The 23723-nt window shown below is 41.1% G+C and overlaps 1 protein-coding gene across 1 annotated transcript in view; it reads left to right on the plus strand.

Annotated features, from left to right (window-relative positions):
• The window catches only part of znf407 (zinc finger protein 407), a 113579-nt gene that overhangs the window by 71105 nt on the left and 18751 nt on the right, over positions 1 to 23723 (plus strand). The window contains exons 7-9 of the mRNA XM_053880740.1: positions 5305 to 5388; positions 5994 to 6114; positions 10706 to 10884. Coding sequence (XP_053736715.1) covers positions 5305 to 5388; positions 5994 to 6114; positions 10706 to 10884 — 384 coding nt within the window. The remainder of the gene's footprint in view (positions 1 to 5304; positions 5389 to 5993; positions 6115 to 10705; positions 10885 to 23723) is intronic.

Below are 23723 nucleotides of genomic sequence, written 5' to 3' on the forward strand. Positions count from 1 at the left end.
TCATGGATGTTTTGGTCATGACATCCCATTGGATAATGGGTAATGGATGTGTGGTGGTTCTTTCTCAGGATGAGTTTGTCTGCTCTCGCTGGGAGTATTCATAGCCAAATATGCCCCTCTGTATCTTAGGCCATGATTGTGAGCCTTAAAAATTGCATCACAGATTGGAGGCGAGGTCATTCCTCTGGTGGAGGACTTCAAGTACCTTGGGGTTGAAGTTCCATTCTGTGAAATATGCATTTCTATGTTGAATTTGATCTGTTTGCGTGCGTTGACAGATCTGATTCTTACAGTTGTCTCAACAAATGTGTGCGCCCTCTACAGACATTATCCTCCAAGACACTTTTTTACACAGGTGGATACGCTTAAATCTCAATCTGTATCTGGTATCTACCATCTAAACTCTGTTTTTCTGCTCCGTGTGTGTGTTCATTCCAAATTAATGAATATAAGATTTACACATTTGTTTATTATTCCTTAATGTCATAATAAGGGCCTTACAGACTCGCTGTATTGTATGTGACTGTAGTTTTTCAATCGCCTACACGTCTTTTTTTTGTGATTTGATGAAATGCAGTTTGATGCTGGCTGGGAAGTGAGTGCAGTTTTGAATAATGGCCCAAGACAGGAGCCCAAGTCACTGCTTTTAAAGCGTCTTCATGCAGCATCTCAGCAGTTTCCCCTCGGCCTTGGTAATGTCCCAAACACGGCCCTTTTAAGTCAACGACAGAAGGAGCAGCCAGTGTCCTGACAGCCTGACTGAACACTTGCAGGAGAGCCCTCCATCCGTCACGCCTGCCTGCTGAGTGTGTGCGTGCAAGTGTGTGTGCTGGAAGGCGATATAGAGAGGGGGGGAGAGAGGACGACTTGCTGGATGTTATTTTAAATGTGTTTTAACAGTGATGTAATGTCAAGCGCCTCTGACATAATTAGACGTTTTATTTTCATTTGTTTCAAGCCCTCATCATTCCCCATCATGCGTCTGGTGTCATGCTATCAGGTGCATGTCACCATGAGAGGTGTAGGGTGCTCGTGCTTAAGTGAATTCGCCTGGAAAAAAAAAGTAATTGTTGGGAGCAAGAACTGTTATCAAAATGTTGTATCATCTCCAGTCAAAAACAACTTTTAAAAGCTCATTTATAAAGACTATAGACTTGTGTTTTTCCTGAGACAGAAATTGTAGACGGACAAATTGCAAATACAAACCGATCATTGTACTTTAGTTTGAGTTTTAATTTGTTATCTTCATTTTTCACTGCAATTCAAGTCATTATTTCTATTTTTTTTAGTTTGTGTCCTGGCGATTAAGTATCTGGAGCTTTGAGTTTTCTGAACATTCAACTTCTATAACTTTTAACCCTCAGACCCCCATATATACATAGTATGTATTCATGAAAATCGTTTATTAACTCCAGATAACTAAAACTCAATGTGTGGCTGCTGTCACTGCATGAAAGGTTTGGGGTACACCTCAGTGTTAAAGGATAAAAAACAACAAATGTGTTGTATTTGGCTCTAAAAATCTGTCGCAGACAAATAGAAATCACATAGCAGGGTGCCCATGTTTTCAAACTTGCATCATTATTTCACCAGAGTTCTGCGTAGAACTCTCCTCCTACCTAAAGGAGTGAAAAAGTTAACACCTCTAGTTCTCCTTGTCCTGCACAAACCAGATTTATTGTTCTCTGATTTGTGTGTTTTTTATGTTAATGGCTTCCTCCTCGCACACCAGTCTTGTCTGAGGGAGGAGGCAGAGGGCGGGGAAGAGACTCAGTGGTCGTCAGCCGCCAGGGTCATTTGTAACTGCTGATGAATGAGCGACTCAAATAAATAAATAACTGCACTGCATCTGACCCACCCAGGTTTTCCCAGGCTCTTGGGCATTGTACGGGGAGCGAACCAATAGGGGGGACAGTCATGAAGGGCTGAACACAGCGACAGGGCCACAATTGATTTCCTCATTGCCTCAGTTTGTCGCTTAATCTGGCGATATGCTGATAAATCTCCCCACTTTGTCAATTAATTTCCCTGAAAAATGAGACCCAAAATGGCGAGCACATCAATACAGCAGCGGATTCCGTGTCAAAAAATTAAGCGGTAAAATTAATTGCCCTCCCATCCACCCCTGCTAAAACATAACTAATGAGGGAGGCAATTATAGCTGCATGCAGACTCCTCCGGGGTGAATTGAAACACACACAAATATCCAGACACACAACGTGTGTGTGTACTCGTATGCAAAGCATAGGTGGTATATTTTGACATCAAAGTCGCCTCAATTGTCTTGCTATAATTTATATGAGATTTTATGGAAAGTAGTATTGGTCTTTGGGTTGCAGAGTGGAATGCAATTTGTTGTGAGTGTGTTGCTCGGCCTATTTTGATGCACCATAGTGTTAAATGAAATATATTCACACCATGATTTTACGCTCATCTTTCAAATGAGGTTTCATTTTCAATAAGTACAGCAGGTAACTCACGTGTGGACCTCAGTGTTGACAGCATCATGTCACTCTCCTGATACCCCATTGACCTCCCTCTGCTGGTCCTGGGAGAGCACACCACCACAGATCAGCAGATGAAAAGCACACAAGTAATTTATTGCCAATGTTTCCTCTTCAAGAATCCTCAGGAATAATTGTGGCGACCGCAGCAGGGCTTCGGGATCGATGGCTATAGATTTTTCTGCGGTGGGGTCTTGTAGCGTTGTAATGAGAGATGGAAAGAAGGAAGGGGCTGGGACGGCCGACCAATTCTCTTTTACTCATAGTAAAGATTTGACCGCATTTTCTCTGAGAAACTAAGGCCTGAAAAACAACAATTACTCGTTTTTCTTGGATCTTAAGTACACTGGACAGGAAAAGTCCCCTATTTATTTATTTTTTTCCGTCAAATACCAGGAACTTCAAAGCTTAGTTTACTTGCCAATGAGAGCTAGAAAACCCCTATGAATATTTCAGCCACCTACACAGGTGCAAAACACAAAAAACTGGTGGATATTTCAATAGATGAACAAGTGTTCAGTGACAAATGTGCTTAAAAGATGCATTAATATTAAAAAAAAAGAAAATCTATATTTTTATTTACACATCTAAGAAATACAGTATGTGGATTTGTCTAACAAAAGTATAATTTGGACTGGATTGCAAATTCCAATGATATTCATGACAATAATAATGAAAATAGTAATAATATACCAAAAGACTATTATTGTTTGTTTCGAAAAATAACATTTTTGGTGACACTACACTGGAATAAACTACTTACTTGATGATTCATAACAATGTGCAGACTAGTGTCTTGTTAAGCCTGTCTATGTTTTATCCTTTAATGTTAACCGATATTATCATTATCAACAACACCTAACTTACTGATGGATAACAGTAACTAAGCAAGCAACTCATTTAATAATTGTAAATAAGTGTTGCTTAATCCAAAGACTAGCCACATTTTTAAAGTGTTTTTAACTGTTGCTGTATATTCCTTTATTTATTAACCAATGCTTTCACAAGTTTGGGTGTACTTCATGGTTCATTTTCATTTAGGTTATTTATTCACCTCAAAATCACACAGCTTGGCCACGGCAGGCATTAAGGGGTCAATGACATTATGCCAAACATAAAACTAAGAAGATTGACAGTGCCGCTTTTCAAAGCTGACGTCTTCCTCTCAAAGTGTCAGCTGCGGTAGCTGTGCCAACGCACAGTTAAGTGAACACACAGAAACTTGTGTTTGCTCCCTTTGGCGTGAAGGGAAGTTGTCCACTTTATTATGGGAAGGAAAGCACTGCCATGAAAAAAACGTCTGAGCCAGTTTACAAAAAGCTTTCTCAGTATGCTATGAGTAAATATTTTCCAGTCGTCTCAAGATGTATTTAACTGACAGTAAGGTAAAGCAAGAGATAATTTATCATAGCTATTGATGGGTTAGATTTTTTGTAGGACGTTTATATTATGGACTTGTTTAAGGGTCTGCCCAGTATTGAGATGATTGATGATGCCTTATATAGCTATGAAAAGGTATTTCTGGACAAGGGACATGTGTTTATAACTATATTTATTTATTAAATTATAAATTATTATTAGTAAATTTATTTTTCATTGTGGCCATGCATGCACCCAAATGTGTAGCCATTGTGTTTAAAGGAGAACAGAACTGCTGAGTTGGGAGGATGGTGACTCTTGATTGTAAGGGTTCATTGGTTTTTACTTGCAAATACGATCTACGTTTGTTAGTGTTAGGGAAGTGCAGTGCGGGGCTATCTCACTGAGAAGTATATGAAAATATTTTAAATCACATTTGTAGCTGTGCTCACGTGAGCACACAAACACTCCATTCAGATTGGTGTGTTCGCCTAAGTGTGCTGTTACACAAACATTGCTGCACCTTGCATGTGTATGCAGATGTGCGCTGGCGCCAGAGTGTGTTCAATGGCAGAGAGAATGAGCGAGAGAGGGAGACCATCAAGCTGTTAATGACAGAGCCAGATGCAGAGAGGAGAGGAGAAGTGTGAAAAAGCTCTCTACGCTCCCCATCTGGAAGGCATCGCCCCCAAATGAAGTTGTAGAAACCCATCCCATTGATAATAAAGCTAATTTTTATGGCTCTGACAAGTATGTAATTATGTTCAGCGGTGCTTTTCAGATTTTATCACAGTCAATAAACCACACTGGCAATTTCCCGTCCCCCATTTGACATATTTACATGGATCCATCTGATTGGAGGAATTAGTTAGCTGTGAGAGCTGTGATGGATATACACCAGTGATCTGTGACTTCTGCTTGGCTCATCTGTTAGCCAACGCCAACATGCTGCTCATCTGTTCAGACTGCCGCTTTCTTTTCTCTCTTTCCGCCTTTTATTTTGCCACTTAACACATCTCAGACGATTAACAACATTTTGCTCTGCACACAGTACACAAGCTCAGCAGCAATTTACAATTATTCGGTTATTCAACTTCAACAGCATTTGTTCAATAGCCACTTGACAATATGTGGGGGTTTTATTTGGAAATGTGCAATATGTAAGCACATCATTAAAGCATCCCATTCAAGATCTCTTGGCTGCTGTGTCGGAGAATCTATTTCCCATTTTATTTTACAAATGTAAACCTAACTTCCTCCTGGATAGCACCGGCCCTGATGTCGCACACAAATACATTTGAGCCAGTATTGTCACTCTATCTGTGGTTTAGTTTGTGAGACTTTGTCATGTGGCTTTAGTTTCTAACATTCAGTGGTTGCTGAGTATTCTTTATTTGCTTCCTTTTCTTTACTCATGAGTCCTTTTGCTCACTCTCCACAGGTGAAAAGTCCTATCTGTGTGACCTTTGTGGTTTCGCGGGGGGCACGAAACACGCTCTGACCAAACACAGACGCCAGCACACAGGTAAGCAATCTTGTCACCAGATGCATGTCTTCATTCAGCCTAAATGGTGATTGACACTTCAAGTTCAAAAATGACAAAAAAAAACTTTTCCCCGCTTTAGCTGCCAAGTAATTTTAGCAACACAGACGCACAAACAGGCACGCCTGGATGACATGTGGCTGTCAGTGATAGGCATGTGTACTAGCAAGGCTGACGGAATCAGAGATTTTTAATTTCAGTTATCATTTCAGCATGTCATTCTGTCGCTTTGGGAAAATTGCATTTTACAGATAGGCTGTCAATAACAAGAGCATTTTTTCTGGGGCGGAATGGAAACGTGAAACAAATACTGCTCTTAACCAAAGCCTCACAGGCACCCGGGGATCAGGAACCTACTAGGAATTAGTTTTCATAATTTAGTTTTGTTAGTCTACAGATGACATTCCAATTTTTTAACAGTTTTTTGGTGTTCACATGTTTGGATATTCCTGAATCAAACTATTGCTACTCAATGAGTGATGCAACGCTAATGCCTGCTATGTTCTGGTCAATAATATGTGGCTATTTGTCAAAAAAAAAAAAAATATTGTTGTGACTCTTTTCTTTCCCACTTTTAAAAACCACAGGAGAGAGGCCCTTCAAATGTACCCTCTGCAAATTTGCTTCCACCACACAGTCCCACCTATCAAGACATAAACGTGTGCACACTGGGGAGAAACCATACCGCTGCCCCTGGTGCGACTACAGGTACTGGCTCATTGACCTTTCTATGGCTGGTGGCGCTGATGACTGCTGTTAAGGTAGTGATGATCAGGGTTGGTGAGGGAATGTGAGGGGGTGGTTGTAGAGTATGCAAGGTGCATATATCTATATATTTATGTCTAGAGTAATGGTGGCTTTACATTATAGTTGTAAAGAGCCTGACAGTGTTAATGTTGGAGTATTTGTGTGAGTGAGTCGATGGACATGTGTAAAGGCTGGGTGGTGAGAACAGAGGGAGACAGGTCTAATCTCTCCAGCGTTACACCGTCTCATCATTTTGCCATCATCAACAAGCCCAGCCAGATCTCCCCTACACACACAGACAACGTCACTGTCACTGGCAGGTCTCTGTCATTAAAACACCATCATGCCACATCAGTAATTACACAGGAAATTGTCGGTGAAATTGAAAAACTTTTGGCTGGTGTGTTGCACATCTCTCCATCTTGATCTCATTCCTCCCATACCCTTTATCTTCCCCTTTCTCATCATGTGTTTCCTCATCAGGTTGAAGCAGAAGAGTGTGAAAGGGAATGATATCAAAGACTTTATTGTTTTTAAATGTGTTTTTTAAGGTCATCTGGTAGCTTATCTAAATCTGTATTTCATATCTAATTTCACATTTTGCATGCATAAAATAGTGATTAATAGTTGCAGTTCGACTTCGATTTGTCAAGTGCTACATCAAAGGTGTCAGTAAAACTAATATCGCAGTACAAATATGAGTGTACTGTTATTTTTAGTGTTTTTCAAGCTATTCTCTGCAGTATCCATTCTGTGTAAATATAATATAGAAAATAATTTACTTACTTAATAAAGTAAGTAAATTATTTTGAGTTTTATTTTCAAATCATACTCTCAATGTTTGGCCATGGAAATATATGAAATTATATGTAATCCAGTGTTGGGTAAAGTCACAGTTGAATCGAACAACTAGCTTTGTTTGTCCAGATTGCACCTGTCCTCTGTGTCTGATGACTGATTCATCCTCCGTCTAGTGGGTGATCATTTTAATCCTCCACTGAATCTCAAAAGTACTGAAGCAGAATTAAAACTTACAACATAAACTTTCAAATTAGAAAGGGGACGCAGTCTGCCACGAAGGTTCATGGTAATTTATTATGACTTTTCTTTCTCCCATTATCAACGTTTTTTGGGGGACAGCCAGATAAACACTGACAGTCACATAGCCTCCTTGGCAAAGATCGTTTTTATACCACAAAGACCATCTCTAGCAACCAGTTTGGGGAATGACTCGGTGATAAGACTCCATCATTTACTGATGCATTTTAAAAAATCGTCCAGACAATCACAAATACAGCTCACAAACTTGTGATCAAAACATATTTTGCGACCACCGTTATGACGTTATGACAAAAACTATATCTGTGAACCTGACTACCAGAAAGCTGCTGTTCATGGGACACCAAATGATCTTGAGCCTTTTGTTCCTGCACTGAACCTTAATGATCATTACAGATTGAGGCAAATGAAACGGTAAATTAGAAGCCCAATTAACATTTTGCTAGCCTCCAGGGCACAGAGTAGTCCATGTAGGCGGGAAGGGGTGGAGAGAGGTGGGTGTGAGAGGGAGAGTGGGCTCGTGGAAATGTCCTGCAGGTTTACTAATGCACGGATGAAGAGGTGAAGACGGGGTCCTGAGACAGCTCGGAGGAGCTTCACATTCAACCTGCATTTAAAAGTCCACTCCAGGTGTGAAGACCCAGGTGTCTTTGGTCCATTGAGGTCCAACAATATGAGTTTCCTACATCATAAAATAGAAATGCGGCTGTTTAAAAATGACGACAGTCACATTATGTACCATTAAAATTTGAGATATTACCCTTGCAAATCAATTCATTCGATATCTTAAAAAGGAGAAGCTCAAAATTAATATTCATTTGAGGGAATGATATCTCTGAGACAGACAGAGAGGGACTAACACTGCAGTAAGAAAGAGGAATAGATTGTTGTTGGGATGATTCATTGCTTAAACTGAATGCAAATGTTCTTCATTTAAAAGTTAAAGGAAGCGCCCTATATTTTTCTCCCCCTACTAAACTCATTGTGTCGACTAAAATGCTCTAATTGAAACGTAATCTCTGACTTCTCATACCACTAACTGGCTGTTATTGTTTACCAAATGTTGAACCTTTTTTTTCCTCCGGCAATGAAGCGCGATCGCAATGGTGTCTTTGAGGATGTGGTGCTAAGTGACAGTGGCAGGGAGGTTGCCAACCTTGTAAAGCAAAAGAATAACTGCCACCTCCCAAGTCTCAACAAATACAAATAAACACATTGAATCTCCTCTAACAAAGCGCCTCTCAATTACACCTATCCCATTACCATACTCTCGTTGGGAGGAGAAATATGGAAATGCCGTTAATAAAGGGGAGTGAGGGAGGGCCAGAACAAGGCTGAGAAGAGGCGATGTATCCGCTCAACATCAGTATGGATGATTCCCATGGTGAGTGCGTGGCTTTGGAGGAAGTTGACGCGGTGTTGGACTAATTAATACAGTGTATAGCGGAAGGGTTGGTGTGGGCTTTCACGAACGCTGACACCTGCTGACTCCTAAACGCATATTGTGTTGTTTTAATATGACAATTACGCCATTACCATATCTGAAAGATAGCATGGCCCCATAGGAATCCTCCCACACTCGTTTTAGAACCTTCCATTTTTTTTTCTATCTCTGCTCCCACTTTTGAATAAGAAATCAGTTCACTTTTATTAATAAATGCATTTTAGCTCAATTACTTGTGGTAATTCATGGAAGTTGACAGCTTGCTTTCTCACTTCAATCTTTTTTCTATGCAAACCCGAGTGCAGATGTTACTGATGTCTGTGGGAGGGATTATTATCTGTATAATAAGTAAGCAGTTTAACTGATGAGTTATAGTCTTTGGGGGTTATATTCAGCAATTATTACCATTCAAAATGTTTTTTTTTCTTTTGTATAAGTTTTGATGTAAATGTGTCACTCCTCCTTATTTTTCTTTTGTTGTTCTTTTGTGGTTGGTCCTGTTCTCTGGTCAACCACATGTCCATCTTTGTTTTTTCCGTAACCTTTGTGATGCCATTCACAGGCCTGATGTGTTGGTGCACATCGCTACATTATTTTCAGTTTCGGTGTGTGTGTGATTTTTTTCAATATTTTTTTTTATTTAATTTTTAATTGGGATAAAGTTTTTTTTTTTTTTGATTGAGTCCATCAATGGTAATGTTCAAGAACAAATCTTTGCAGCTACATTGGTGCTATTGACCGCACTGGCCTTTGTATTCTTCTGATATTCACAAGACATTTTCACGCTGACAAATACTACGGTTCACTCTGTGTTCTCTCTTCTTTATGCCGTCTTCTGTAATCAGAGACCAGTCGTTCCTTTCATCTTCAAGCATGTTTTTTTTTTTTCATTTTTTTATTCATGTTTCTGTTCTATTTCACTTTAAACCTCTGCATGTTGACAACGGGCCAGGATGGCCCATGGATAATGTGATCAGACTGGTGTTGTCTGGGATTACCTCTTGGTTTTCAGAACAATAAAACAAAAAGAATCCTTTACAACTAGTATTTTTGATTATCTTATTCTGACGTATTTAAAGAGTGTCTGGTACCGTAGTTTTCCAATCCCTCGTGAGTTGGTTCTTATTTGTTTCCAGCACTTTGTCCTGCATTTTCGACACTACCTTGATCTCTGGATGAACTGTGTGTAGAATACTTTGTTGAAGTTCACAGAGACAAGATTCATCCATTCGCAAAGGTAATAAAGTAGAACTCGGTTCTGTGTACTTTATCCAGTGTAAGGACTAAAGCCTATTTTCGGATGTTGCTGAACTACCCTGGAATGCGTGGCCCAATGATGGAGAGAGGTGTCTTTGTAAAAGTGAAAACAAATTCTCTCCTTAGCTGGTGTGAGCTATGGCACAGTGGGGCTTTATAGTCCCAGCCAAGGTGATAAGAGAGAGTAATTGCGTATTATACTGTCCGAGAATGTCAGGTCCAAACCGAGCATGAGTGCCCCATCCATCAACACATGATGGTGTGTGTTTATGTGTGTGTCTCAGAGATTGTGTTCTACACTGCACATTCGTGCTTGCATGATGCATTGAGTGCGTTCTTGGGATAGTAGACAAAATGTATGTTTTTACATTTATGTTATACCAGCGATCCATGTGTATTTTATATTGTTGCCCATGTTGGATATGTACATGCGTGTTTGTCTCTGTAGCGCTTTGTCGGCACGTACATATGTTTGTTTTTGTGTGTCCCCGGGCAGGTTTAGATAGAGCCTTGCAGCAGGTCAGGCAGAGTCATTAATCAGCAGACGGGTTGCGTTTGACTCTTTGAGCTGACATCATTACTGTACATCCAGCGATGTAAGGTAGCTCATTGGTTTCCCCTACGTGACCAGTACAAAGGCACACCGACACCCACATTTATGAGTGACTAAAAATCACAATGTAACAGTGGGTTAGTGATTTAACTTTAACAAAATGAAATATTGCCTCGCCAAATATGTTCTTGTGTCCTCATATTTGTCCTTATCATGTTCTTCTTTCTGTCTCTTGTTAGGTCGAACTGCGCCGAGAACATCCGCAAACATATTCTCCACACAGGAAAGCATGAAGGAGTGAAGATGTACAATTGTCCGAAATGTGTCTTTGCCACCAATTCACCCGTGGAATTCCGTAACCACCTGAAGGAGAGCCACCCAGACATTGAGAACCCAGATCTTGCATACCTACATGCAGGTAACATTTTTAATAACAGTGAGCCTAGGAAAATGCTTTGCTGTCAAAGAAAACAATTGTTAGCTTAATAGGTAACAGAACAGGTAGAGAATACACTTGTGATGCCATTGTAGAAATGAGGTGAAGCTTAATGTTTTGAAGGTCTACTGGTCAACCTCTAAAAAGTCTTGTGGTGTGTCTACATCAAAGCTGACATCAACAATGTTGCACTGGCCATTCCTGTCAATCACTCAGACTGAGAGACATGAAATCTTGTTTTTCCTATATTGGTTTCTTTCACTCCCAATGGTTCCCCTTTGTCCTTGAATGCCACCAAATCCAATCGAGAGAGTGCTTGTCCTTCAGAGGAGCAGGGAGGACAGCCTTTATCCTGTTATTCTTGTGACCCTGACATAAAACAAGAGACTATGAAGGGTGCCTCGTGTGTTCTTGTGGTATTGTGGTCTTATTTCTATTGTAACACAATAGATCTGATTTGTTCCTTTGTGCGGATTTTAAAAACTTTGTTTCCTGATCTGCTCAAAGAGACTTATTCTTGGCATAATTTCTTCTGTAGCCAAGACTGACCTCGATCTTATGGTCTCCCTATTTCACCCTTTTGGCTCGCAATACAATATTTTACCCTGAACTTTGTGTCTGTAATCCCGGCAGCTCCTGACCTTTAACTTGAACACACCTTTATTCATTCCTTACGTTTCACAAAACCATTTCACCTCTGTTTGTCCTTATATACATTGGTGTCCTTGGGATGTGCATCCTTCTTAACCCTTTGGCTAATCTGAAACAAACACATCGAAATGACTTCCAAAGAAAATATGGTTCATATATAGTGGTCAGTGATACACTGGACAACCCTGGTGTGTCCAAGCTTTAAGTTCACTTTTATCGGAATTTCCCAGTGTACATTGTTATTATTAGTTTTATAGTAATTACACACTTGGATTTTTTTTTTTTCACCACAGGCCATAAGGTCAATATAAAGAGCCCAAGTAATTAGTATGGGTTTACATTTAGTCATGTTTCGTTTCATAACTTGGATTAGAGTAGCTGCTGTTGCGGCTTTTTTTTTTAGGATATTTATATACTGGAGGTTATTTCTTAATTAAATTTTTATTTATTTATGTCTTTTTGTCATGTTCAATATTTGTCTTTTCCTGTAATGCACGGCATTACACTGGTCTCTTTGTAAATGACATACTAAATTAAAAATAGTTTGAAGAAAAATAGGTTTCTCCCACCTTTAGCAGTGTGATTTTGAGATTCTACGCTGAGATTCATGTGAACCAGTAGTAAAGTAAAGTACCTCCCCGTGCACTTGGACTGCAGGCCCTGACTCGAGACACTTGGGTGTTGCTGCGCCTCTAGAACTGACTGATTTATCCAAATTTTGTATTTTAGAAAAAGACGGAAAGAAACAGTTATGACTCAGCTTTTTTACTATTATCAGTGGGCAAAATAATTATCAGCATTTAAAGGTTTCTCAATATTTCTGATGTCATACATTCATGGTAGTTGTACTCCAATCATTTGTCATACGTTACGAATGAATTCATCCATTTATCTGTCATTTGCTTCTTAACCATGGAAGGTTCATCTGACACCAGATAGGCTGTGCACACGTGGGCATTTTACATTTCAGTTTTCTGGACCATTTCCTGTCTGGATCAGTCGTCTTATAGAAGCATTTCCCTCCGACTACAGTCTGGTATTCATATTCTTCTCACACAACAGCAGAGATTTGACCCCATGACGGACTGCAGGATTGAACAATTGTGTGACTAGATGTTTTGTTTTTCCTTCTTTGCATCCACCTGTAATGCATAAACTCATATATTTGACCGATTATGTCCAAAGGCATCCAAATCATAAGTGCTTCTGGAAAGACATTGAAAGTGCATTTCTTATCACTGCCTGTTTCAAAAGTGAGAAAGAAATGTTGGGATGGCAGAGGAAAGAGCAGTGTTTCATCTAAGTCGACAGAACGAGACCAAAAGAAAGAGACAGGGGAAAAAAGATTAAGAAGGTAGATGTTGAATTAACCTGCTTGTGATTGCTCTCTGTCAGAATGGCACCAGGGCCAACAGCAAGAGGCAAATTGTCTGTGATGGCCCTTCCCGCGGTTCTTCCTTTGAAAGACACAGATCAAACGCAGCCTAGTCATGGGCCCTTGCAGCCTCTCGCATCGGATTGATTGACAGCCCAACGTCTCTGCTGCGACTCTGTCTTCCTATATCACTCCCACCCACCCCCTTCCTCTCGCCATCCTTCCTTCTTTATTCAGCGTCGCACTTCGAATTAAAGCCGTTCTCAAGGATGAAAGCAGAGGTCCTTTGCAAACGAGGAGAGGAAGAGAGGGAATTAGACTAGCAAGTGATGGAGAGGAATGATGATTAGAATGTGAGGATGGAAGGAAGGAGGAAGGCATGATATGTGAAGAGAAAGCTTGGCTGATTTGACTAAATGCAATGAAACTGTAGGGCGTGTGATTTAAGTGTTGTTGTCCAAGCTACAGGTGTATTTTGAGTGTTTGGGTTTTTTGCTCTACGTAACAAGTTAGTTGGTTGAACATGTGCTGCTCCTTCATGTGCAGTGAAAGGAGAATGAATTTGTTAAATTAAGCATATTTCCATTTTGGTCTACACTCACTTGTCGGTGATGTTTGGGGGTTGCTGCTCAAAAAAATGTCTCTAATTTTCATCTCAAGTTGTAATTGCATAACCTGTGGGCATAGGAATCAAATGCCTTGTAATGACCTCCTTCTTGGTGCCCAAAAACATGAAAAAAAAATGTACAAATAAGCTTCTCCAAGGCATTGTTGCCGCTTTATGCAGATTCCATTTTCCCTAATAATGGATGATGGATGGTTACGGGAGAGGGTTAGAGGAGTCTTGGCCTCGTAAGTGATGATCTTAATACACAGTTACAACCACAGGCAAATTCATTTGTTTACACAGATTTCCCCATATTAAACAAATTTGTAAACAAATATCAGTTCTGATGGCTTTTACTTAAGTTATGCATCTGTGTGCCTCTCTACCTCCCCTCCTTTGCATTCACCTTCTGTTCATCATGTAATGAAACATTACTCTCATGAGTTTCAACCTGCGCATTGTGATGCAGCTGCATGTTGGGTAGTGGAGGACAGGTGTGTATGTCATGCAAATGTGTCCTGGTATGCCAGTGCATATGACACTGTGTCAACATCGTGAAGGAACCACAGACACCGGCGATAAAATCAACATCTGTTTCTAATAACAATGTGTTATATGTGACACTTTTTCCAATGTGGGAAGAAGAAAAAAACAATGCATCACAGTTTTTGAAAAACACCTATAGGACATCAAGTCATCAGCATTAGTGATGAACCTGCATCTTTGTGTCACCTCCCATATGTTGCATTTATATGATGGCCATTTATGAAAAAGTGTCATTCTGTTCCAATGAGCACAGCACACAGTGCCTTTACTGAACCAGAGCGCAATATTTCATTAACAAAGAAAAGATAGCCAGCTACAAGCTATTAATGTAAGGTCACCTAAACATAAGTATTTTATGACATGCCTTTATTTCGTCTATTATGGCAGTTCTGAGAACAGTTAGAAAAGAGGAAGATGCGACGGACAAAAGAAGGAATTTGTATCTCAGTGATTTCAGTTTACGTTTCTAGCGAGTCATCAAGGAGTCAGATTTATTTCCTCAGTTGATTTATTTTTCCTCACAAAATGCATTACTTTGAAGGATCTGTGGAACTGTAGATCAGTAAACGTGTTTGTAGGTTATGACAGTGGTGCTTTATGGTAAAGGTGGATTTGGTGATCTTGAAAAACAGTTTGAATACGGTGTGGTTTGAAAGGAAGAGGGGTGAGAAAAATGGAAGTGGAGTTTGATCGAAAAAAGGCCATTCAGTAATTTCAACCAGCAGAAGTGACTCAATTATTTCAATTTTTTTTTTTTTAACTGATTGGTTGCTGTTGCCGTTGCGTTGCAAAGGGGATATTAAGCAATGTAGGGAATAGGGTTCCTCGATAATATTTCATACCCTGCCTTTAATTGTGTTAGGAATAAAAACATTTCTATGGTACGCTTTATCCAACAGCTCTTAGACTCTAAGTCTGATACCTTGGCCACATAAAGTCTTCTACCTTTTGAGTTTTATTTTGATTTTTCAATCATTGAAAGACCCATAGTGTTGCGCATACTCTTAATGGAGTTTGCATGGTACCTTCTAAGTGTCTGACCAACACTACAATGACATTTTCGTGCCACTTCCTGTTAACTGATTTTCTGCTCCTGAACTTTTTCATCCGCTCCTTGGTTAGTATGAGAAGTTGGACTTTTCTATTATGCAGTGTGCTTGTGTGTTTTGACACAATACACAAGCAGTGAACCCACACAGGCACGTCTTTTGAGTGACACGTGGAGCGAATGCTGGTGGGCAGGACTGTTCTTTGTGGATGGGACACTGAATATGGGACAAGACAGGAAGCCCTCTTTTATAAAGCCTTATCCATAATTTAGGCCACCAGCTCCTTCACTTCAAACCTCTACACATATCCATCTACCACCAGCTGCTAAGCTGCCTAAAACATGCAACATACAACGACAGAACAAGAGATATTTGGGTACTGATCTATAGTGGAATTGTTCGCTGCCCACATTTCATGATTTGGCTTCCCACTCTCAGCACAACAACACTTTCCCGATCACCGTTTTACTCTGATCTTTGCCCTTTTCCAGGCTTTTTTCTTGGTCCCTGTGCGTGTCGTCGACTTGGTGGCTCTTCAAACACCACACCGTCTCTAATTACCAACAGGCTGAACTTTCCCAACTAAACAACCAATTACCAATGCTTTAACCCGTCCCAGTCCCATGTTTTCTGATGCACTAGCCTATTAGGGCCGCCTTATTTCTCGCCCAGCATAATTGAATCCCCTGGCTGCTCATCAGTGGGCTAATTTAAGACAATGTGCAGAGTTGGTAATGAAAGGGTCTGCCTCTTAGACTATCAGACCCCAATTAAGTGCCCTTTTTATTTCCTTTGGAGCGAGTCACTATCCCTACCGCTGTTATTGTATTTTTCCTTCAGTGGCGAGTTTTGTTTATATACATGTGAGGACTGTTTGGAGAGGGGCTGGGCAAACTGAAGTTCAAACTTGTGACATTTTCCTAAAAGGGAAGATCTGGTCACTGTTTAATCTTTGCTTCAAAATGCAGGACGAGACGTGCAGGATTCGTTGCTGCCTGTTTACTGACATCTTTCTGTCAGTGTGTGGATGCGAGGTAGAAAAGCTGGACGGTTTGTCTTTTATCACATGTGGAGGAGATGGGGTCACAAAAATGCTTTTTTTTTAAATCGGCAGAAGTACTTTAATACATTAATTCATCAGTTTAAATGCTTTTTTTTCCCTTCCTGTCTCAAATTTTAGAGAACATTTGATTTCTCCTATTTTTTTTTTCATGGAATGTGTATGGACGCTTATGTATTGGACTAAAACAGGGGCCTTATGTGACTTTTTCTGTATTCGTAGGGTTGGTGTGCGTGTCTGTGCATGTGTGTGTTCGTCCATGTCTCAAGTTTTGAAATCCCTATAGGCTAATTAAAGGACAGTGACAACTACCCACACGGAGATCGTAGTTAAACAAATGAATTAGTTCGCAAAGCCAGGTTGTGACTTACTTCATACGTACAAGGATAAAATGAAATGGAAAAAATAAGTTTGAGAATTTAGCGTGAGTCACACTTTCCCATATCATAAAAGTGACCGGTGGAAAAAAACATTTTTTGTAGCTGGTCCCACTTGCAGTATATGCTGTATTTATACAACTTAATAGAGTGGGTGGTGCCCCACACTTCCAAGTTGTTAATGTTGCTCACTTAAGTTGTTTTTAGTAACCATAGTAAAATACAAACAAATAATATATAAATGAACTAGAATAGACTGCTTTGTCATTCAATGCTAGTTTTTAGAACAGAAAATGTTTGTAGTCATCAAAGGAAGTGGTACATCGACAAAATGGTCTTTTACAAAAGTGCATTATTGTACTTATAGTTCTTGTCTTGTCGTTCTTTAACTGCTGGTAAGAAAATAGAGGTTGGACGTGTCAAAGCAGGGCCTGAGGGCATTAAAGGCCCTGGTGGACGATGTCTCTCTCGGAGAGGCACATGGCTCACTCCCATATACACACAAACAGGTCTACGACCCCCCTCTCCCTCCTGCATCCCGACCTGTAGTGAGGAATACAGATTCAGGCTCCTCTCCAGATAGTGATCAACCTCGTTGTGGCTTCAGAAATGCTATCTTCACCAGCCTGCTGAATTGATAATATTCCACCCAACACATTTTATTACAAAGGCCCAGTTTGTAAAAAGGTAATCATTTACTGTTGCTCCTATCTACCCTGAGCTATACATCTTCTGTCTTCGCAGGACAAAGTTCTCCCACCGCAACCGGCTGTATTTGTTCCCCCCTTGTGTTTCTTGAAACTTTTCCTCCGGCTGTCTCAATGGCCGTCGTAAATGGAGTTTTGCGCGACCTAAAACCTGCTCCTTCAATTGTATTATTTAATTGTAATCTACATGTGTGATCTTTGTTTTTAGGTATGCAAATTGAGTTAATGCATGTGCGAGTGTGTGTTTGTGAGGAACACGAGTGAAAATGAATGTGAATGAAGGACTAATCCCCTTAGGCACATAGCGGAATCCAATACCAAATAGCAAAATCTCATCATTTCAATTATCATATTTATCATATTTATTCATTTTCTCCCAGCCAGGCTTAATGCTGTCGCTCTCCCTCCTCGCAGATCCCTCTTCTGTACATTAATCTATTTTCTTCCTCCGCTGCTCTCTCCACTCGCGACATGTGAGCCTGCCAGTCATGTTGATTGACAGCACTCAAGTGGCGTACCGAAAAGCTGCTCGTATTTTCTTATAAACCACCAACCCCCCCCCACTCCCATTTTTGGTCAGATGTTGTTGCTGTGATGGCAGGGCCTTATCAGCAAAACCAATTCATCGCGGTTTTCTGGGCGAAAGGGGTTGCCACTCACAATGACTGACAGCTTTCCGATTTGCAAGCTGCAGTGTTGGGATTTCCTTCAAGTTGTTATTCTTTTTTTTCCTTTCATACAAGGAGAGATTATTCCACCTAGCATGGAATAACACACAGCGTTTACACTCAGACAGATAGATCAGCTGAACTCCCCTGGTTCCGCCTGTTCTTTGACCGACGCTGTTTTTTTGAGTGACACACTGTAGTCTCATCGCAACAGGTTTAGATTTAGCTACTTTTATATGTTCTCATTTTTGCAATAGTCTTTTCCCCATACTGCCATTGTCTTTACAGGTGTGAAATTGTGATATCATCTCTTCAATGTTTTATGCATTTCATCTTCTTGTTTACTGGTATTTGAGTGACTCCCAGCATGGGTATGTGTTTGTCATAGCCTGCATTTATTTTGCATTTGAGGACCCATCTATGTATGTCATCATCTGAGGTATTTTGCATGTCACTGTCGGTGCATGTGCGTGCAGCCACTGCGTGTGTGTTATCAGCTCCCCTGCTTATGCGCTTGTGTGTGTGTGTATATGACCTCAGAATCCTGAGGCTTATCGTGGCGGTGTTCCACATTATTGATAGCGAGCAAAGATATCGACAGGCCAAGTGCAGACAGCTTCCAGCAGCGCCGGTAAGCGGGATGGGACTTTGATATGACATATTGTGCGTCTCAGCACAAGCAATAAATAATTCTGACACGTTTTTGTATGCATGGGAAAGTCCTTGATTCAGCCTCCCATAAAAATAAACTTCTATTATGGAAGGTATTTGTCAAGTGGGCGCGTGATGGATGGCCCAGCGTTTACCCCATGGCAGGACGATGGGTTATGGATGCCCGCCGCCCCTTGCTGGGGGGAGGAGTCGCACCCAGCAACGCTGACACCAGAGTAATTACTGCCCTCCTCACCACAGCAAGAGGGAGGGGAATGAACGAGGTATCAGGGCAAAAAGGTGCGGAGGTTGTGTTGTACAAACACCTGCACCCTTCTTCTTTATATTCTCTTTTGAGGCAGGAAAGTGGTGTAGAAGGTTGTGAGGGCAGAGATAACTGAATAGATTGATATAAAGAAAGTGAGTGAGTGTTGGATTTGTTGAGCTAAAAATGCCTTCACCTAAGCAGGTGTTTTCCATCGCAGGATATGTGTAACAGCAAATGGTGAAACTTCAGCTATGAGTATATTTAAGGTTGGTGGTAGTCTGGGGGGTGACGTACTGCTGTTCCACTTTTCCATCTCCCTTAGCTGTAATATTGTTCAAGACACACCTGACCTGTTCTACAACCTCACCAATAGTTAAGTCCATTATTAACCTTCTTGACGCTCACTTTCAAACCCTTTTGCTGAGGACGGGTGATCCAAAGCACATTGTGACCAGTAAAGTTTAAAGTGAAACACAGTCATTGTAGTGTGACTTTTGTCTCAGTGGCCCTGACCCCGCCTCTCAACTCGTGTTCAGGTTTAAAGCAGACAGTCTGCTCGATCTTTTTTTTTTTTTTTTTTTGTGAAATGTCACTCTAGAAATTCGGCAGATTTGACTACAGACTTTGCTCTGCAGTGCTTCAAGGTGAGCAGAATGTTGATTGACATTTGAATTATTCATGCAGCTAAAAAAGAGGATTTTAATTTATTTAATGTTGTTTGGATGGATCTGAGCAAAATAAAGTATAAACAAAAGAGTAGTTAAGCGGGGCAAAGGTGCGCTCGTGTTTTTGTTTGCGTACATCCACCAGCTTTTGCTCGTGCCGTCATATGCTCACAGCCTTATGAATATGCACAGGCGTTTGTGTTTGCAAATTAGCGCATGTTTGTATGTCAATCTGTGGGCCCAGCAGACAGATTGAGCGGAGATTCTTCCGCCATCTGAGGGAGAGGAGGACGGTGGGCGTGAGGTGAGGGATGGCGGCTCTGTTCACCGTGACAATTCTGTTGGTCTACGTGGGTGTGCAGGTTAGGTCGGGGCTCAGATTGGGGCCCACGGTGGCAGCCCATCGGTGGGAGTGACACCTGTTCACCACGGCCCGACCCTTCATTCTTGCAGCTGCTGCGACTCCACCACCAACCTGTCCTCCCCCTCCCTCTCTCTGGCCATCAGAAAAGAGGAGCCGCTCATCACAGCAGGCAGCGGAGCACCGAGTCGGACTGCTCCAGATGTTTCCGTACGCCAGGGAAGGAGGAGGGTTTTTTTCAGGACACAATCGCAAACTCTGACAATTACTGTAACATCAGCAGATTGCCTCTGTGCCACTCTGGATGCTGTTAAGTGAGATGATTGGTACAAGATGTTGTGTTTAAGTCAGCTGGCATACATTTAACACTTTGAGAGGAAGATACTACCTTTGAGAATACCCTAAGAATCTGTGTCTAAGTTGGCGAAATAGCTTTTTATATCTGTAACGTTTAACGTCACATTTGCATGTGAGTGGTGATTAAGGCAGAAGGATGAAGAAGTGCTTGTTTGCATGGATCAGCTTGTGTTTAACCTGGTTGCCCTGCTTCTGATCTAGACGTGTAGACTGAGGCGGCTGTTGCCTGCTACAGATGGGGTCACACGGAGGAATGGGCTTCAGTCAATAGGCTCAGAAGGCCATCAGGGACTATTGATTGTGGTGGACAGTGAAGCTAACTCTGCACTAATTGTTTCTTTACTAGTCTGTGGCAAAGACAACAGTCTCAAGCGGAGACTCATGAATCTTACATCTGTTTTGTTGCTGAAGCACAAGGAGTTAATAGTCTTTGATTTCTGAGCAGGAGGATAGCAGTGTGTGTGTGTTTTGGAAAATAGGATCTCTTCAACATAATACAAAAATAAGCCAGTCAATTATTTTTGTTGTATTGCAAAATTCTAAAATAGAGCCTGCCTTTTGTCAGCTTCATTGTGCTCAGTGTGAAGCAGTACTTATTATCCTTAACATTTCCCATTCAAGTTAATGACATTCCTGTTATATAGTGTGATACACTTTAAAAAAACTGTAATCATATAATACCTTTAACTGTGCTTACCAAATGACATATTTATAGACACTACACTCATATTATTATTGCATTTGTAATGCACTTCATTACTTATATTTAATTTTAAGTAATTTCTATAAAAGAAAACAACTCCAGCGATAAACTACTATATATATCTATAAACTACAACTATTTCTGGTTGATTAGTAGTTAGAATATATGTGCTTTCACCACTGCAGTTTCTTTTATCTTGTGAGCCACCAAAAAGTTTTTGGTGTGTGGACAAAATGACAATACGGTTCTTGAATCTTGAATATAGAGTTCAGGTTCTACCTCCATGGTGAAGGGATGCACCTTAAGTGCTTTTTGTATTCATGATTTCTATTTCAAAAATCAAATTATATACAGTGGTACCTCGGTTTTTGAACGTCCCGGAATTCAAACAAATCGGAGTTTGAACTAAAATTTCCAGATTTTTTTGCTTCGGATTTCGAACGAAAAAAGACGGAAAAAACATAACGCGCGCAGACCGATTAGCTGACCCACGACGCTCTTTGTTATTGTGTATAACGCAGCCTCTGGATGCAGACGTGGCCCGTTAGCTCCATTTACTGACTGTTTTTTCTTCATATTGAGGTGTAAAACCTTTCCTGTCTCCGCACTGGACCGTGGGCTGCTCGCTCTCGACACCTCCGAGGCTGGAGCGCTCACTCCAGGGTTTGATGTCCTGTTGTGGGCTGGAGCTGGGACAGGGATGAGGCGAGTCTGGGACAGAGCGTTACTTGGTTTATGACTTTGTCACAGCCAAACTGCACAGAAGCGCACATTCAGAGCTGGACACGCACCGGGCACCTCTTCACTTCTGGAGAGACGTCACTCACTCGGCAACCCCTCCCACATGCAGTGGCCACACACATAGAGGAACAGCGCACCTGCAGCAGACACTCTACATTCACTCCTACAAAAGCCTATTTTAAGGCTTGGAACGCATTATTTCTTTTTCCATTCATTGTAATGGAAAAAATTGGTTCAGATATCGAACAATTCGCTTCTCGAACGTACCACTGTACTTGCTTTCTGACCAAAATTTCAGTAACTAATTCAAATTCACTCATCAGTTGCATCGAGATGTAAACTTCAAAGCAACAGTAAATTTGTTTACAAATTTTACAGTATTACAAGTATATTAAACATTATAGTTTAGTACATTTTTTGTAGCAAAATTAAAAGGATAAATAATGGATACAATTACGAGTTATATGATTAGTTACAAATAGTTTTACGAAATGTTTTTTTTTTTTGAAGAATAAGAAGATCAATGAGAACTGTTTTAGGTTAAAGCTCTATGATGACATCAGCAGAGCAATAGCTCTCCGTAAAGCTTGAGCCGGTCACGCTCTAACACCACTTGACAATGATACCGTGGCGCCTTGCTGCACTGCAGCCGGATCGCAGTCGTGTCAGAATCGCTTCCCCTGGCCTCATACACCATGTTAGTCTTGCAGAGGGCAGTGTCCTGTGCAGAACTCATATCTGCCCCTCTAATTACACTGCAGTGGTCCGAGGGAAATTCAGCTGTGTGTGGTTTGTTTATTGCGTGCAGCAGCAGCAGAGTTTGTTTGTGGCCAGCTGTCAGAGCGGCCGGCCTGTTGTGATGAAAGACACTTGGACCTTCCCATCCATTTCACATTGTCTCCAATCAATTATTCAACAGGACAGCCAATTAAAACTGAGGGAGAGTGGTCAGGGCCTTGCCCCCCGAAGGCCGCCACGAGACAACTCTCTCTGTGAATAATTGGTGCAATTAATTTAGCATTGAGCAATAAAGGAGTTCTCACTCTCCTCTTGCATTCGAGCGTTCTCTCTTGATACAGTCTCAACGCAGGAGCCATTACAGGCTCGCATAACAATAACACATCCTGTAGCTATAATAATGAAAGCGCGTCCATTGCGCAACGCGTGCCGGTGATACCAAAGCTGCCCACTGTCAAATTTGATGCCTTGTAATATGAAGGCACTTTTGTCGATAATTCAGTTTTGAATTGCTCTGAGTATCGCTGATGCTCATTTGCGTCGCCTTAATTATCATATGCATGCAATGTGTACAAAGGAAGACACACACGCACACACACACATGCATTCACAAGGTGGGTCGCATGCCCCTGATCAGACTGTAATTTACTGCCATACAGAGGCATTTTTCCATTTACTTGATTCTATACATGTCTCCCTCATTTCGTCGCTTAACTGCAATTACGCTTAATTTGCTGCTGCCCCCGCAAGATGGTGCCCGAACAAGTGGCGCACACACGTACACACGCATATACAAAGTAATATTCCTGAAGAGGATAATAATGACAACAAAATTACACAACAGCTTTCATTCGCTCAGTCACAACAGTGACATTATGATGGACCATACCCCCATTCCAACACCCCCTTTTTTCTCTTATGCCCCCTCCCAGCGCTGTGTCACCCTCTTATTATTGATCATTTTCTGTTGCACACCCCCCCACCCCACCACCGCCGCCGCCGCCGCCGTCTCGTGCCTACCTCCTTTGATAGCCAGATTGACAGTTGAGTAATTTCACTGTCAGTGTTGACTGACGCATGGTAATGGGAAGACGTTTCAGAGCAACATTACAACACAAAATAATTTCCAATTTACCGCTCATCAAAAGCCCCCTACAAAAAGAAAGAGACCAAGGGGAGGGATTGGGCCGAGCTAGAAAGAGGGAGGCATGAGAAGAGGAGGAGGTGAGGGGAACACAACAGTGGATTTATGGCTTCAATTACTGATATTTCACATTTAGTTTAAAGCGACATGTTT

The sequence above is a fragment of the Synchiropus splendidus genome, chromosome 12 (genome assembly GCF_027744825.2).
Source record: "Synchiropus splendidus isolate RoL2022-P1 chromosome 12, RoL_Sspl_1.0, whole genome shotgun sequence".
Classification (NCBI taxonomy): domain Eukaryota; kingdom Metazoa; phylum Chordata; class Actinopteri; order Syngnathiformes; family Callionymidae; genus Synchiropus; species Synchiropus splendidus.